Raw genomic sequence first — 18,293 nt, forward strand, 5'->3', positions numbered from 1 at the left:
TTACCTGTTGAAATTGCCAGAATTGTAAATGATCCCCGTGTGATCTAAATACTCGGAACACTCCAAGTATTAGCTCTAAAATCCAGTATAATTTAATGTATAGTAACAGGTTAATTTGAAATTCCTAAAGGGATAATTGCAGGTTCAAGGTTTATATATATATATATATATATATATATATATATATATATATATATATATATATATATATATATATATATACGATGTCAGCCCTATTCCACAGGTTTACCTTAAAATAGCATTGCAAAACACAACTAGGTAATGCCCTATACATGACAGCTGATTCCAACAGTGCTTTTAATTTATTTTCTCTTTCTCCACTAGTACCTGTAACACATTGCAGAGATTATAATCAGAGTCTGACAGCATTTCATCAAGGTGCTAAATCCTGTGCAGAGGACATATTAACAGCTGTCTATCATTGTGAGGTTAGCCAGCACCCTCTGTTTATTTACAGTTTGTTTTAAATCCTCAAATCTCCTTATACTGTTTGCTCAGACCTGTGTATATTAAAGAATGTGTGATTGGTGTGTGAGCTGCCAGCACACATAGACTGTGGTAGGTTTTCATGTATGGATTTGTTTCCATGAAAGCTTGTAGCTCTTGTAACTTGATGGATTCATTTAAAAATGTGTATCCACCTTCATAAGAGTGGGGGAAGCGAAGCACACATACTTCCAGACTGTTATAACGAAGCACACAAACAGACCTGCTGGCTAAACAGATCTGTTAGCATTATTACCAGCATGATTTATTAAATGAGTGGCACAGCCAGATCTTCAAGAATGAAAGCTGTGAGTGAAACATCTGCATAACCAAATGTGGCACTTTATGAACAGAATATAAAGCTTGCAAGGTTTTCAGCAGGAAGTCTATAGTATCATTAATATAGTTCCTAGTACATCCCATTTATTCATTGGTCAATTCATTACCGGCAAGTTCCCATCAACCTATTAGGTATATAAACCTACTTCACAAATGCAGTCTTGCCATGCTTCCAATCCCAGCCTCGTCCGCCACCTCCCAAACCGCCACCTCACTCCCAACCTCGCCTGCCACCTCCAACCACCACCTCACTCCCAGCCTCAACCGCCCCCTCACTCCCAGCCTTGCCCGCCACCTCCCAACTGCCACGTCACTCCCAGCCTCAACCGCCATCTCACTCCCAGCCTCGCCCGCCACCTCCAACCACCACCTCACTCCCAGCCTCAACCAACACCTCACTCCCAGCCTCAACCGCCATCTCGCTCCCAGCCTCGCCCGCCACCTCCAACCACCACCTCACTCCCAGCCTCAACCGCCCCCTCGCTCCCAGCCTCGCCCGCCACCTCCCAACCACCACCTCACTCCCAGCCTCACCCGCCATCTCCCAACCGCCACCTCGCTCCCAGCCTCACCCGCCATCTCCCAACCGCCACCTCGCTCCCAGCCTCATCCGCCATCTCCCAACCGCCCCCTCGCTCCCAGCCTCGCCCGCCATCTCCCAACCGCCCCCTCGCTCCCAGCCTCGCCCGCCATCTCCCAACCGCCCCCTCGCTCCCAGCCTCGCCCACCACCTCCCAACCGCCCCCTCGCTCCCAGCCTCGCCCGCCATCTCCCAACCGCCCCCTCGCTCCCAGCCTCACCCGCCATCTCCCAACCGCCCCCTCGCTCCCAGCCTCGCCCACCACCTCCCAACCGCCCCCTCGCTCCCAGCCTCGCCCGCCATCTCCCAACCGCCCCCTCACTCCCAGCCTCACCCGCCATCTCCCAACCGCCCCCTCGCTCCCAGCCTCACCCTCCATCTCCCAACCGCCCCCTCGCTCCCAGCCTCGCCCGCCACCTCCCAACCGCCCCCTCACTCCCAGCCTCGCCCGCCACCTCCAACCACCACCTCACTCCCAGCCTCGCCCGCCACCTCCAACCACCACCTCACTCCCAGCCTCACCCTCCATCTCCCAACCGCCCCCTCGCTCCCAGCCTCGCCCACCACCTCCCAACCGCCCCCTCACTCCCAGCCTCACCCGCCATCTCCCAACTGCCCCCTCGCTCCCAGCCTCGTCTGCAGGGCGAGTATACAATGCCCCTCTGCCTAATATTTTTGGTTCACCGGGTTGAACACGTCGCATTGATTTATTCTTTTATTCTTTGTTTTTTAGCAGGCGACACCGTAATGCTTCGAAGGATGAGGCTGAGCTCCAACTGTTTGTATTCTACTTTTTATTTTTCTTCAACCGCTACTTGGGTTCTAATAAAGGTGGTTATTTAACGCAAGATTGTCCTCACTGAAAATACGTCTTTAGAAATGGAAGGAAAGCGCAGCTTTTGCTTGAAGGTAATCTGCCTCCTGCCTGGAGTTTGTAAGTGTTTATCATTCTGAACAATGCAATGTTCAGCCATTGAAAATGTTTTATAGAAGCAAAAGCAACACATGTTGAATGCAATTGAAACAGCAAGGCTCGTAGTTCATAGCCCAGACTCCAGTTCTCAGTCAAATCAAACATTGCTGGATTGAGCTGAAGGTGATTATATTGAGCAGGTGAACTTATCCTGAATGTGCTATGGAAGGTAGTCCAGAAACCTGGATAATTACACAATTCATAGATTTTTTACATATACTTCTTTTTTTATTTCTGATTGATGGTCAAAAATATGCATTAAAAGTATTTTAATGCATAAGTATAAGAAAGGTACATTCAGATCAAATTGATTGAAATCTCATGGGGTTAATACTTTTGAACACCAGTGTGTTGAAAAATGATTACATTACCATAACCTCTTTAACTTGAATAAGCCTTAGAACAATGCTGAAAAGGGATTTTCTTTCAAACAACTAAAATGTACCTTACAGGGTTCAGTACATTCCCTGCTCTTGAATTGTGCCTGTTCTAAATGTTAAAGCACTCAGCTGTAAAAACTACTGAGTGGGTATCTTTGACATGTTCTCTCGTCCCTCTCAATTAAATGATCTGTTCAGAAATAAGTGGCAGAAACAGAACTGTGTTTGTTAGATATGTTTATTACATGGAACAAATGGCGAGATCCCTTTGTGACAGATTTCTGCATTTAGAGTCAAGACAAGCTGCTATTTTACCGTCGCTTACAAGTGGCATGCTGTGTGTCTTTTAAGAGCTAACTTTTAAATTCACTCAGTGCAGCGGAGATAACATGGTTATTTTCAAATCAATTCAGGGTCTGTTTGTGCAGTCCCCACGTGTTTAATCAAATACTTCAGAGTTAGAGCATTGTAACAAAAAAAAAACATGTAATGAACCTAATACTTATCATGGGTAGAGCCAGAAAAAAACAAACATGTAAGAGCCTAATACTTATCATGGGTAGAGCAAGAAAAAACATCTTAACCCTGGTTCCTCCAATTCACTTTCAGGGATATTCACTGCCATTAAACCACAGCTGTTATCTTCATTGATTACAAATAAGTCTCAGAGCCAATTATGAATGAGTCTGTTCTGTCTGCCCAAGGAATGGGCTGGAGAATACCATCCGGTTAGACTTGATATAGGTACAGACCTGACTCTCAAGCTTAATAAATAGGTAACACTTTACATTAAGTGTCTCTAGTTACTGTGTATTTGCATAGTAGTTACATAGTAAATACATGTGTCTTACACACAATTATGCATAGTTACAATGCACTTAATGTGTAGATCTTTTTGCACAATATATGTAAGTACTCAATTGTGGGTTTGGTTTAGAGTTAGTGACAGGGTTAGGGTTAGGGTTAGATCAGGCAAAAAAAAACACATTAAATACACTGTAGCTATGCATAATAAGATTGTACTTGTAAGTACACATTCATTTACTAAGTAACAGCTATGTAAATACATGGCAATTAGAGACACTTCATGTAAAGTATTACCAATTAATAAATCAATAACTATGTAACAGCCCAAACACAACACAACCCTTCTGTTTTACACAGCTTACTGCATCATAAACAAGGTGATATGACCATGCATACGGTCACAGAAGATGAATGATGCAGATACAGGAATCTGACTTTGTTCTGACACAGTAAGGCTGGTAAAGAAACTAGGGATGTCAGGTGAGCTGTATATTAGCCTCGCTGGCGCCCCGTGGTCCCACTGCATTAGGCACAGTTACAATTCCCATCTGCAAGCAGTGCCATTGTTCTTCTGACTGCGAGAGCTGCGAGCATCATGGGGTTGAGTTGAGCGAACTGGATTGTGTTGACAAATTGTCTAATTTGTGAAGAAAGAATGACTTTGTAAAGCATGCTGGCACTTTGATGGCACTGACATGGCTTCCCACTTTATAGTTGTTAAACAACTGAGAACTGCGATGGAAATTATAGTCTGACAGACACACTCACAATAGCAAAACGCATTTGGATGGGCTTGCTGCTGCTCTTTCTCTTGAGAAGAAAAAGCCCTTTTCAGATCTGTTCGGTGTGTTTGTCTGCTGCATTCAGTTCCAAAATTACAAGCCCTAAATTACAAGGAAAGGAGCCGAGAGCCTAGAGCCTAGAGTCACTCATGAGTAACAATGCTCATCCATTAACAGGATTGGTGATATTTTTATTTTTTTATTTTTTATTTTAGTCGTTGCCAATTAGTTTTTTTTTTTTTTTTCTGCCCAATTACTTTTAGGCTCAGCTCACCGCTACCACCCCTGCGCTGACTCGGGAGGGGCGAAGCGTGTGCCGTCAGCCATCCACTTCTTTACACTCTGGCCGACCTAAGCCTCCCTCCCCCCGGACGATGCTTGGCCAATTGAGCGCCGCCCCCTGGGAGCTCACGTCCACATTCGGCTGTGGAATAGCCTGGACTCGAACCGGTGACGTCCAGGCTATAAAGCGCATCCTGCACGCTAGCGAGTGCTTTTTACCGGATGCGCCACTCGGGAGCCCCCCGGATTGAAGATATTTTAAGTGCATTGTTCTCATTCATCTAGGTATTGTCACGTTTCAGTCATATCTATCTCTAAAAATGTGCCTGTGTCTTTGCACTTGTCCCTTAGTGACTGTAAGAGGTATATAAAACTGTGGAAATGATGAATACTGCAGAGATGAAAGTGAGGAGAAGTAAAAAAAAAAGCTGAAAAGTGGCAGGAATCTGGGATCCATTGCCCTGTTGGATTTTTTGATCAGGAACCCAAATTGAGTTAAAGTGTATCTTGCAGGGATTTTTTTTGGATGCAGCAGTGTTTATTAAGAATATTAGCATTATTATTAAAAAAAAAAAAAATGATAGGCCACTAAAATGTGATTAATGTGGCACACGGACCACGTCTACCAAAACCACAATCTTTTTGTACCACGTCACGCGTGACGTTTCAAAAGGGAAACAGTTCTCTGTCTGTATGTCTGGCCTACAGGTTTGTGAGTTTAAAATTTTTTTTTTTTATAATAATAATAATAATAATAATATGGTGAATACGTGCGTGTGCGGGGGTCACACAAACTCCAGCATGTCAGGGCATCGGGTGCATGCCTTTCCAGTGATAAAGATTGCCGTATTCACTCCAGGGTGCGGTTTGTACAAGTCAAAAGAGAGGACTTCACCACGAAATCCCTTCACCAAAATAATTCTGTCGTTTGTGGAGAGCACTTTCTCGACAGTGATTACCTGGAGGGTGACTTAGTTGAATATAGCATGGGATTGAGAAGCAAGCATCGAGTCAGGCTGAAGTGAGATGCGGTACCTTCAGTGCACATCAAATGCACCATGAACACACACACACACACTGATATATATATATATATATATACACTACCGGTCAAAAGTTTTAGAACACCCCCATTTTTCCAGTTTTTATTGAAATTTAAGCAGTTCAAGTCCAGTGAATAACCTGAAATGGTACAAAGGTAAGCGGTAAACTGCCAGAGGTTAAAAAAAAAAGTTTCGGTTACCAAAAACTGAAAAATAATGTACATTACAGAGTTACACAAAAAGGTCTTTTTCAGGGAACAAGTAATGGGTAAACAACTTACAGCTGTTCTGCAGCAATGGAAGTAAATTAAGCCTTGAAAGTTGATGCTAACAATTCCTACACGTGTCCCAACTTTTGTTGATTACTTACAAACCCTCTGTCTGTATAAAAGCAGTGTTGGAACAGACTGTGTTACTACATCCTCTTAAGCATTATTTGGACAGTATTGTACTGCAGGAAGTAGTATATTGCTCTCATAATGGCGAGAAAAAGGCAATTAACAAAGGAAGACAGTCAGACCATTATAACCCTTAAAAGTGTAGGTCTTTCCTTTAGAGAAATTGCAAAGAAAGCCAAGGTGTCAGTGAGTACAGTTTCCTACACCATCAAAAGGCACTTGGAAACTGGAGGAAACTCTGACAGGAAGAGGTCTGGCAGACCCAAAGCCACAACAGAATCAGAAGACAAGTTCCTGAGAGTCAACAGCTTCCGTGATAGGCGGCTCACAGGACAACAGCTTCAAGCACAGCTTAACACTGGTTGAAGTAAGCAAGTCTCAGTTTCAACTGTGAAGAGAAGACTTCGAGCAGTGGCAGTAAGAAAGCCATTGCTAAGATGGCAAAATAAGAAAAAGAGGCTTGCCTGGGCCATGAAGCACCGCCAGTGGACTACTGAAGACTGAAAGAAGGTCTTATGGACCGATGAATCAAAATTTGAAATCTTTGGTTCATCACGCAGGGTTTTTGTACGCCGTCGAGTAGGTGAAAGGATGGTTCCTCGGTTTGTGACACCAACTGTCAAACATGAAGGAGTCTGGGGCTCTTTTGCTGGATCCAGAGTCGGCGACTTGCACAGAGTGAGTGGCACCCTGAACCAAAACTGCTACCACAGCATTTTGCAGCGCCAAGCAATACCCTCTGGTATACGCCTAGTTGGTCAGGGGTTCATCCTACAGCAAGATAATGACCCAAAACATACCTCCAGGCTATGTCAGAACTACCTTAGAAGAAAAGAAGAAGACGGTAGGCTTCAAATCATGGAATGGCCAACACAGTCTCCAGACTTAAACCCCATCGAGCTGGTTTGGGATAAACTGGACAGAAGGGTGAAAGCAAAGCAACCTACAAGTGCAACACCTTTGTGGGAACTTCTGCAACAGTGTTGGTTAAGAACTTTCGGAACAATATTTGATTTCCATTGTAGAAAGAATGCCACGAGTGTGTTCGGCTATTATATCTGCAAAAGGTGGCTACTTTGATGAGTCAAAAATTTGTTAAATAAAACGATTCCATGATTTCTTTTTTATCTCCAATTGTTTATTTATTCTATGCTTTAATTTCAGAGTACATTGAGACATTAAACTGTGTAAATTTCAATAAAAAAAGGAAAAATGGAGGTGTTCTAAAACTTTTGACCGGTAGTGTATATATATATATATATATATATATATATATATATATATATATATATATATATATATATATAGTATAGTATATCTGTATTAGCCCAAATATAAGGCAAGTTTTTTTTTTTAATGAAAATAAGATTTGAAAAATACAGCTCTCCTGGAAGTTGTCTTATCTGCTTTGTATAATGCCATCTTCTCAATCCTTACATCTCCTGTACATTACTATAATGTTTGTAATTGATCGTGTTTGAAAAGATTTCACAGTGTCACTGTCAGTGGTCTGCTGTTCTGCGACAGTCTGTGGCCTGTGATCACAAAATGTGACAAATTGGGTATTATAGGTAGGGCTTCTGTTTTTCGTGTTTTATTAATTGGAATTTCCGGTGCTTATTTTTAGCTATTTTCGAGTTTTATGTAAATCGTTTTTTTCAGGGATTTCGTTTTTGATATAATGTATGAAATTAAGTGTTTTCGGTTACTTTCCAAAATGCTTGAGCTTTTTTTTTTCTGTCAAAATATGTACAGTAGTAACTCGACAGTACTTGCACACTTAAGTTGTACCTTCTTTCCTTTGCTGTCTTCCACAATGAAATCCCTCTGGTCACAGGCACATTCTTCTGGGGTTTTTGTGTGTAGGCATTTTTGTACATTTTGCCACAATTCTGTTTTAAATCCTCCATATCTTAACTGTAATACAGCTCAAATCCCACTACCAAACCTCCATCCTGAGTATAATCTTGTTTTAAATCTCGCAAGCTGAGTCTCCAATAGAAATGTAGGAATGTGCTGTCACTCAGTAGTTGGGGCGGGTTTAAAGTATTCAGAACGAATCAATGATAGATGCAAGCCAGCAGCAGTGAGAAATGTATTTATTATTATTTTTGTAGTAGGTTTTATTTTTTTCAATGTGAAAAGGGTAAAGTCAAAGTGAATAGATTAACCATTTCCACTGTTTTTCCGGTGTTTTCCGGTGTTTACTGGCTATCCACCGATTTATTTTTTTTTTGTATCGGGGGTGTTTTATCGGGTTTTATCGGTTAAAACCGAAAATCAGAAGCCCTAATAATAGGCCATAACAGACAATTGCTAAACTAATATAAACTAATTACATAGTATAGATACTGAAGCGTATATTATTGGCAATCAAATACATTATATTTTTGGAAATTACACTCCCCATGCTGTGTTGCTGATCCGCACAGGTTTTGCAGGGTCCACAACTCCATTTCTTATCGATCCCCATTTAGTCGCTGCCTCTGTTGATCAGTGGGATCCCACTGCCTCACCCGCGGTTAAAAAATGTAGGGTTGTGGCCCCGGTTCCCTAAAATGAATTGGGTCTTGGACTTCATCTTCAATGTTTTCAGCAGCAGTCGCCATGTGTGTTTACCTTTCGCACGTAACTTCTGGTTTTATTCCGGCCAGCACGATTCTTGAGTGGGTGTGGCCACACGCCACACAAAATCCATTGTTTCTTTGTTATTTATTAATATTTTTTAACTGCATAAAAACTATTTTATTTCTATTGATGAAATCTATACAGAAATGTATTGGTATGTTTGACATGCAAGATACACTTTAGATTCTTATTACTGAAATTAGAATGTATACCAAATAATAAGTGAACTTTAACTGCTGGCTTCACAAACCCAGAGACGCCAATATCTGAGAGTGAACAAAACAGCACCTGCCAAGCAAAATGAGGTAAATGTCTATTGAACTTGAGCTAATCATCCTCTAGTTTGGGCTTATTTGCAATACTGAGCATTTAATATTGTAAATGTTTATTTTAAGCACAAAGTTGACATTTTCTGCTTCATTTTATGTTACTATGGAAAAAAAATGTAAGAAAATATAGTGCTAATAAAAACAAACACTAATTGCTGTGTCATGTAAGTTTAATAAAAAAATGTTTAAAATTAAAAAGGGTCTGTGTAAAAAAAAAAAAAGATCTTAACATTCTATTAAAAAAAAAGTTTAAAATGACCTTGTGATTTTTTCACACTGTCTTCTAATGGGAATTAAATGTTTGGCAACTTCTTGTTTTTTAAAAGATGCTTGTTTAAACATGGGGTGTATTTTACAATTCACTGGATCACCATGTTTGTGTCCCTCAGCATCAGGTTACAAAGAAAATGCAGACGACAGGCTGTAGTTACTGCAACGAGTATTTATTATGTCTACATGTTTTCTGCAGAGAATATGGCTTTCCAACGCCTTGTACCCTGATCCATAATCAGGGGTTCACATAACTGGTACGCAGGTATGCATGCGGACCAATAAATAAATGCAGACTTGGTTATTGTTGTATAAGATGCAAGCGTACCGTCAGTATATATTTAACAGGGAAGCATCTCTAATAAAGGCAGAGCCGGTGCTCACGGTTTGAAGGTGAGCTATACATGCCTAATGGAGGGATTATTCCAGGAGAGTGGGGGTCTACAATGTCCGCAATTACCTCCCCCCCCCCTCCGTCGCTCACTCGCTGCACAAGTGACAGAAAAGAAATATATATGTATCTTAGTTTTTCACCAACACCTTCCTTTTGTTCCATTATTTTCACCACTCTCTGCAATGTGAACTGTAGAACTGCACCATAACTGTTTAATTCACAATACTTGTTTGTGGACCAATGAAATAGCAACTTGCCAAGACAGACATCTGCAAGCACCAATGGGGTACGTAATGTAAAAACAACCGCCTTAATGAAACTGTGCCTTATTTTTTCAGTTGTTTTTATTTATATAAAAAAATTAAATACGAACCTCACCTACTGTCACAAATGTGTTAATAGCTTAAAAAAAAGAAAAAACTGAAAAAAAACGTTGGGAACATTGTTTCCTCCGGGACCTGCATTGATCACATCAATAGCCCCGGGGGACTGAGTAAAAGCAGAAAACCCACCAATCAGCAGACATTGTTCATCTCTGATACTGATACTATTAAAAAACTATTTTTTCAAAGACACCACAAACTGCTGCCAAAAAAAAGAAAGAGAAACCAAGTGGAATGAGTTTTTGCATCAGTGTTGTAGTTCATGTGCGCTCATGCAGTACTTACAGCTGGAGAATATTAGTGGGCAAGAGTGTTCATCCATGGGAAAGTTATGCAGCTGCAGCTGGCATTCTGCGTTGATGGTAAGCCTTTAAAACAGGAGGAACAAAAGCAGATGTCATTGTGGACTTCAGAGTAAATTAAGACTGCTTTCCAAATGGGGTTATTGGCACAAAGTGAATTACAAAAAAAGAGGAAACATTTCACATGAATGATGACATTTTCACCGCTAAAGCAGGTAAAGATTGTGATGACTAGCAGACAGTAAATCCAATCTGCTCACTTTACAGAATCACATTTCCATCCCTTACATGCTTACTGTCAATTTCTTTGAAAGGTTAAAGGGATCTGGAAAGAACACAATGTAGCAGTGTGGTGATGTAAAAAGAGGATTACTGAGCTCAGGTTGAGAGGAAGAAAACATGTTGACATTCTGAATGGGCCATTTACTGTATTGCTTGAAGAAATAACTTGTATCATTCTGAATGCAATTTCACCATTTCAGCTGTGGAGGCAGAAAAGTCCTGTTGTGAACGTTCATTTGTTTAATTTGATGCATTCTAGTTACCCAATGGGTGCAACAACCAAGAAAATCAACAATTGACCTCTACCACTGAGGAGCAGCCGTTACATTGGCTAAAGAACAGCAATGTGCATGCTTGCAGAAAATAACTCATCTAACTATCTGTGGTTGCTGCACCAGGCACATTGGTTTCAATAGTTTACACATACGTTATGCAGCCCATATTCACTACATTTAACAAAGCTATTTATCTGGTCATATACTTTTGTTAGAAGTACTAAATAATGTAAGAAAAGAGGGTAACACTTTACATTAAGTATCTCTAATTACTGCGCATTTACATAGTAAATACATGTGCACTTACACATAATTACAGTGTTATTATGCATAGTTACAATGCACTTAACGTAAATCTTTTTGCATAATATATGTACGTAAACAATTGTATCAGACAAGGGTGAGGGTTATGGTTAGGTTTAGAGTTAGGATGAGGGGTTATATCATGCAAAAAAATACACATTAAGTTGTAACTATGTATAATAACTTTGTAATTATGTGTAAGTACACATGTATTTACTATGCAACTACTATGTAAATACACCGTAGTTAGAGACATAATGTAAAGTGTTACTGAAAAGAGTAAATACATATTGCTTGACTTACACAGTGAACCCTGTTCTAATTTCAGTGGTCCAAAGTATGTTAGAATTGTAGCAGGATAGATACATATAGTAAACTAGTTTCAAAATGGATGCAAAACATAACTGCAAGTAAGAGATGGATTTACCTCAATGTATATAAAATTTTGCCATCGTTCCATATTCTGAGGAGCTGATTGGGTGTTGTAATCCAGTGGGCCTCTGCTGTTTTAGAATTTCTGAAGATGGTGTCTGGTATCCAAATGAGCCCGACCATATTGCTGTTCAGTGTCAGTATTTTCATTGTGCTGTTGAATCTAAGGCGGCTATCAGTCCACGTCTGAGCAAAAAAGATGTCTATTTGGTATTCCTGTAACAATACAAAAATAAAAAAGACATTTGTAGCATATCTCTAACTTTCAATAAGCTTTGAAGTTACGTAATTAAAATGTGAAATGAAATGCACTTTGCTGAAAAAAAGAATTCATGACTATGACTAAATATACAGACATGGAGGGTTGCTTGATGTGCCAAGAAACCCCATGAGCAAAGGGACCGTATTTGTGGCTCTTAAGTATGGATGTGATTTTGTTGCCTTTTTAGTATGTATTGTGGAAGGCTTATAGTGAAAGTGTATTTCCTTATTTGGTTTCACATAGGGCTCTTATCGTGGAAGTTTTCTGTGTCACAGTTGGCTGTGTATAACCCTTGTTTCATGTACATGGTGTTTATGACACTGCTACAGTTCAGAAGCCACTTACAAGGTAGTCATGTCAGCTCAGAGTTTGTTGAGTCAAACATGAGTTGTTTAGCTGATCTGTAAATAGTAACTCAGGGTGAAAAACCAGCTGCGTTACTGTAATTACTAAAGAAGAGTGTGCAATAAAACAACCCCCCTATAGATAAAGAGGAGTGCACATATCATTCACTGAAAGAGCTTGTATTTCTCCAGATCACTTCATTTAACTGTTCTAAAATAGCCCTGAATAATCCAGAAGGCCAGAAAAAGATAAGTTGTATGTAGGAGATGTGCACTTAAAGCAATAGTGCTCAGGTCTGTAACTGCTTGTCTGAGCAAGAGGCTATTGGTTTATGATCTGGGCTGGTAAGTCCAAGGTACCGAGTTCATGCCTCTCCCTGACATTCCCCAGTGTCGGCATCAGATACTGCACTGAAACTGGGACAATCTCTCAAAGAGTTTGAACTCAAAGTAGACGAGTATATTTACACAGAATAAGTGTTGCCCTGTTGAACACTTCTCTTTACCCGTCCCTCCATTAATGAAACACAGTGTGCGTTCCCCTTTCTTCATATCTGAAATGAGCTAGTCTCATCTCACACATTGCCATCTACAAACTGTGCAGTATAACACTCTCTTTATTCTTCTGTCAATCAATCCCTACACAGATTTTGGCCCAGACTTGTTTTCATTAGCACCCTGGTCCTATTTCTCAGTTGTCATCGTGCACTTTTATTATGAACAGCAGTGTATAGTCATGAGGGGTACAGCAGAGGCAAAGGCTGGATGGCTGATATTACAGCGTGGATTTCCATGCACTGTTAAGGGACTGTGAAGATACTATTTTCACTCAGCTTTTAGACCATTCCACTTTTGCAGATGTTGTTCGCTTGAGTGTTGATTCTATCACATAAATTCACTGTTCAGATGTTTACAGTATAAGCAAAATAGTTGCGGGTTGCATTAGATCAATTTGTTCTCTACTAGAAACAATTACACGATGCTTCTAGTGAGGAGAACACTTTACATTGTCTATCTAATTACTGTGTATTTGCATAGTAGTTACACATCATTACAATGTTATTATGCATAGTTACAGTGTACAACATATGCAACAAGTCTGTTATATGTCGACTACATGACAATATTACAAGGTTCTGATGATAGCTGGAGCACAGTGGAAGGATCTTCTTTTCCCTCCCTGACGTTTATTATTCTGCTTGCTGTTATCAAATAAAGATACACCCTCTACTTCCCCTGAAAGCATCTTCCAATTGAGATTGTTTCATGCTTTTCTCAAACAGCATGGAATATTTACTTGTGAATGAAGGACTCGATTATCAAAAGTACCTGATTATGCATGTTTGAAGCCCCACCTGTGCGTTTGAACACAGACTGAGCAAAAACAGCTTTGGTGTCAGATAAAGGTGTTTGCTTTTGTTTCGTTTTTGCTTATAGAAAGGCTTTGACAGAAAATCGAGCAAATTCACAAAATGCTTAAGGCAATTAAGTAGCACTTGAAGGTCACTACTATAGCATTAGTGTTCTCAGAGACTTTAGAGTTACCTCTTTACTTTCCACACACATGTTAACTCTTACACCACTTACCAGTGTGTCAGAAACCATCTGAGCAAACAGCAGGTTTAATATCTTCTTACTCCACATCTCCCCTCATAATCAAAAGTGTTTACACCAGCTTCCTTTTTTTTGATTTCCAAAACAAACCCTGGCTCAAAATTACATGCTTTTTTCTGTCTGGAGAGCATTGAAGCCATTTTTAACCCCCCCCCCCCCCCAGGAGTAAAGTTATGAAAGAGGAAAATTGGAATTTGTCAGGGAAGTTAGGGCCTGTCTCAAAGAGCAGCTGAATATTGCCTCCGCAATCGGACTTTGCCTGGGACTCTTTTCCTCTTGGTAGTGGTGCCATGTGTAATTGGCCATGACTATTATCACAGCAAAAGATGGTATTGGAATTCGACAGACTGCTCTGTGCTCAACACATTAGGTAATACTCTGGTGATTAGCTGAAGAGCAATGTGCTGAAGAGGAAAAAAAAAAACATCTATTTATCAATACACAACAATCACCAATGCAAGGCAGGCTGGAGCTATTTAAAGCAATTTCATAGGGCCTCCGTTACCCATCCTTATCTACTATGAAGACTATAGCAAGAGCAAGCAATGTGTCAAGGTGTTAAAGGAGGCTGTGACAAACTAATTGCATTTACTGCACCAGGACCGATTCATTGCTGTGATCTAATCATAACATGCTGCCTGACGAAAGAAAATACTGTAACCCCCAACATTGCAGCTTATCATGTCTGATAACACTTTACATTGCGTGTCTCTAATTACTGTGTATTTACATAATAGTTATTTACTAAATGCATGTGTACTTACACATAATTACAATGTGATTATGCATAGTTACAATGTACCTAATGTGTAACTCTTTTTACAAATGAAACATTTCGATCAGAAAACTGCAAAGCTGCTGAAGCTCAGATTGGATTCAGTGCTGCCCCGAGTGACACACGCAAGAGAAAACATGTGTTACTTTCATTTTAAATTAAATTTTTTTTTTCGTTATTACAGTTTTGTATGTACATTTAATGCTTACACACTAGTTTCTTTTGAAATGTTTATTTTATTATAGTTTTTCATTTTTTGAAGTAGTGCTTTATATGTGGTAAGTTTAGAAAATAAACCTTTTTATGTTTAATTGTTCATTTAAATACGGCATTTCGGCTGTGCAGATGTTTGATATGATGTGCTTGAATAAAACTTTTGAGGCGATGGTTTTAGGTATGAGTATAACCAGGGCGGTTCTAGTGTTAAGCTGGGTCTCAAGGAAGACAGCAGGTCCTATAATTCAGGGTGGAAGCATTACTTTTGAGTCACAGCTGTATCTCACATTGGATGACACTGTGTTTGCTGAGATATGTTCATTGAATTCTCACACAACCCAAACAGGCAACGCACTTTTGATTATGAGGGGAGATGCGAAGTAAGAAGATATTAAACCTGCCGTTTGCAAAGAACAACCAGAATTATCCTGAATTTGAAAGGCATGTCGTATGCAGACAGGCTAAAAGAATTAAATCTGTTCAGTCTTGAACAAAGAAGACTACGCGGTGATCTGATTCAAGCATTCAAAATTCTAAAAGGTATTGACAATGTCAACCCAGGGGACTTTATCGACCTGAAAAAAGAAACAAGGACCAGGGGTCACAAATGGAGATTAGATAAAGGGACATTCAAAACAGAAAATAGCAGGCACTTTTTTACACAGAGAATTGTGGGAGTCTGAAACCAACTCCCCAGTAATGTTGTTGAAGCTGACACCCTGGGATCCTTCAAGAAGCTGCTTGATGAGATTCTGGGATCGCTATTAACAACCAAACGAGCAAGATGGGACGAATGGCCTCCTCTCGTTTGTAAAATTTCTTATGTTCTTATATATACAGGCCCATGCAGGTAACAGGTGGTCATGCAACTTGCATTAATATATTTAGCATAAGTTATTAAGAATATCAGATCCTGCATTTACTTTATGCCAAACTTATCTGGACAATCGCTTTTCCAATTGTCATGAAACTTGGCACTAGCGGTATTTAAAAAGGTACCTGCCTTTCTTGTGTCCCAAACTGACTTTTGCAAATTCCATTTCATAGCAGCCCGGATATTCAAGAGAGCTTGAACCAAATGATCCTGTTCTACTGGCTTCCAGTGAAAAAGCACTGCTTAACACACTTGAAATCCTTTTCTTAGCTAGTATTATCTTTATTAAAATGATGATTATTGACCTCTGTAAAAGAGAGAGAGAGACAGAGAGAGAGAGAGAGAGAGAGAGAGAGAGAGAGAGAGAGAGAGAGAGAGAGAGAGAGAGAGAGAGAGAGAGAGAGAGAGAGAGAGAGAGAGAGAGAGAGAGAGAGAGAGAGAGAGAGAGAGATTGTATTTGCAATGCTACTCAGATGCCTGTGCTTTATTTGCAATATAGTAATCCACTGCTGTAACAGGCAAGCTGCTGTGCTGTCTAATGTGGCAACACTTCAGTCTCTATACAGTTTTACAGATTGGAAAGCCCACCTTTTTCCTCTCTAAAGTCCTTTTTCCCACAGGGGAGATTCAAGGAACCTTTTTTTCCCCCAAGAAATCTCATCTCATCTATCAGCTTCATTTTAAAGTCCTTGTGTCCCTACTCAGTGGCGCCCACTTGAGGATACGCAGCACCAATCTGCAGCCCCGTCATGTTTCACATTTAAACACAGCTAGTTAGCTCTGCTCAGACAGACCACTGTATGCCTACAATCCCCCTTGAATTGTGTTGGGATTCTTTTCTGTGTTTAAAATAATTCAGGATGTATAAATATATCAGATACAAACAGATGAACTGCTGCATCCTGGTACCTTTGCTGTTGGGTGAATGGACTGTTTGCAGCTTGTAAGAATGAGATTGAAGTGCAGCACATGAAGTGATAAGAGGTACCAATACGCTTCAACAGCGTTCTCTCTGTGCGTGTTCGAAATCAAAGCAAAATATCTTAACGTGACAATTTTGAAATTTAACATGAAATATTATACTACTATTATGGCTTTCGGTAGACTTTTGCGATATCATTTTGTAGTTTCTTTGATTACATGATGTTAAATAAAATATCTAAATTATGTTCATATAGTTTTTTTTTTTTGTTTTTTTTTTTGTAATTGAGATCTCAATCCTAAAATTTAAGGTGATGCAAAACTTTTGGCCATAGCTGTACTGTAGTAATAATCTTGCAAGTTCTTATAAGAGTTGAGAAAGTAATCCTCCAACTGCTGATAACCTTTTTGATGTTATGACCTGCTGTATCCCAGATGCAATTAGTTGTCTTTGGGGAAAGTGTGTCAGAAATGTGTAGTGCTTTCTGTGGCAGTCTGTGCTTCTGCCCCTTCCTAGAACATTCCTGTACCTCTGACTGAAGTCCCTTCTGCTTTGATTCCTGTATCTGCTTACCCAGCCTCCTATGACTCACCCCCGACAATGATTCAATTATTCCTGCTCGTTAAGCTGATTTCTGCAGGAGGCATACAGAATACTTGCTGTACCCTTTTTCCAGAGAGCTTGGTTAGTCAGTTTGATGTGCTCAATGTGTTGTTGACATTTAAGATTCTGTCTTGACCTTAAGAAGAGTTTGTAGAGTTTGAAGAGTTTGTAGCACTGTGTTTGGTTCTGTGATCTGTAGTGCTGTGTTTGGTTCTGTGATCTGTAGGACTGTGTTTGGTTCTGTGATCTCCTGGCCCTTTCTGCTGCAGGGAGAGTGTCTTCCCTTATAAAAGTTTCCCATGGTATTTTTGCAGGGTAATTGTACAGTTTTCCCAGGCTTTCCACATGTTTATACTATGAATGTACCATATTTAACCATGGTTTGCATGATTTTTAATATGCTTTACCATACAGTACCTCTCTGTGCTTTGGTTATGCTTTACCATGCTTTATCACACTTGGCAAGGCTTTTACTGCAGGAGACTTTTACAAGGGTTTAAGTGCCTTTAACCCTAGACTCCTCAACCCCAGCATGCACCAGTCATGCTCATTAGGTTGCATTGCATGCATTTGAACCAAAAACAAGCCAATCTCTTGAGATGCAAAACTGTGGTCACAGGTGAGAAGAGACGTTTCTTTATAAAATGCTTAAACAATTTAACAATGCTGCAAAGAATCTGAGCATGAGGGGATGTATGCAGCTGACGGTGACAAAATAATGATGTGCAGATTTTGCAACTACCAGCTGGAATGGGAGTGGAAAGATACTGTCGTTAAGCATTGTCGCTCAGTTGGTCACATTGAAAAGAAAAGTCAAGCAGCCGCTGGTACAAGCAAAAGAACCATCCAAGCTACAATCACGAAACACTCCAGGTGCCAGAACACCAGCTTATCCAATACTGTGACATCTTATCTCATTCAATCATGAAACACTGCAACGAACCAGAACGCCAGCTTATCCAATACTGTGACATCTTATCTCATGCAATCATGA

General features: G+C 40.2%; 1 protein-coding gene across 2 annotated transcripts in view; it reads right to left on the minus strand.

The window, feature by feature from the left end:
* The window catches only part of LOC117406088 (gamma-aminobutyric acid receptor subunit gamma-3), a 166,596-nt gene that overhangs the window by 34,986 nt on the left and 113,317 nt on the right, over positions 1-18,293 (minus strand). For both annotated transcript variants that reach the window (XM_034923559.2, XM_059030370.1), the window contains exons 4-5: positions 11,685-11,905; positions 10,381-10,463 (exon numbers count right to left, since the gene is read on the minus strand). In XM_034923559.2, the coding sequence (XP_034779450.2) occupies positions 10,381-10,463; positions 11,685-11,905 (304 nt within the window). The remainder of the gene's footprint in view (positions 1-10,380; positions 10,464-11,684; positions 11,906-18,293) is intronic.

This window comes from Acipenser ruthenus, chromosome 9, assembly GCF_902713425.1.
Source record: "Acipenser ruthenus chromosome 9, fAciRut3.2 maternal haplotype, whole genome shotgun sequence".
NCBI lineage: Eukaryota > Metazoa > Chordata > Actinopteri > Acipenseriformes > Acipenseridae > Acipenser > Acipenser ruthenus.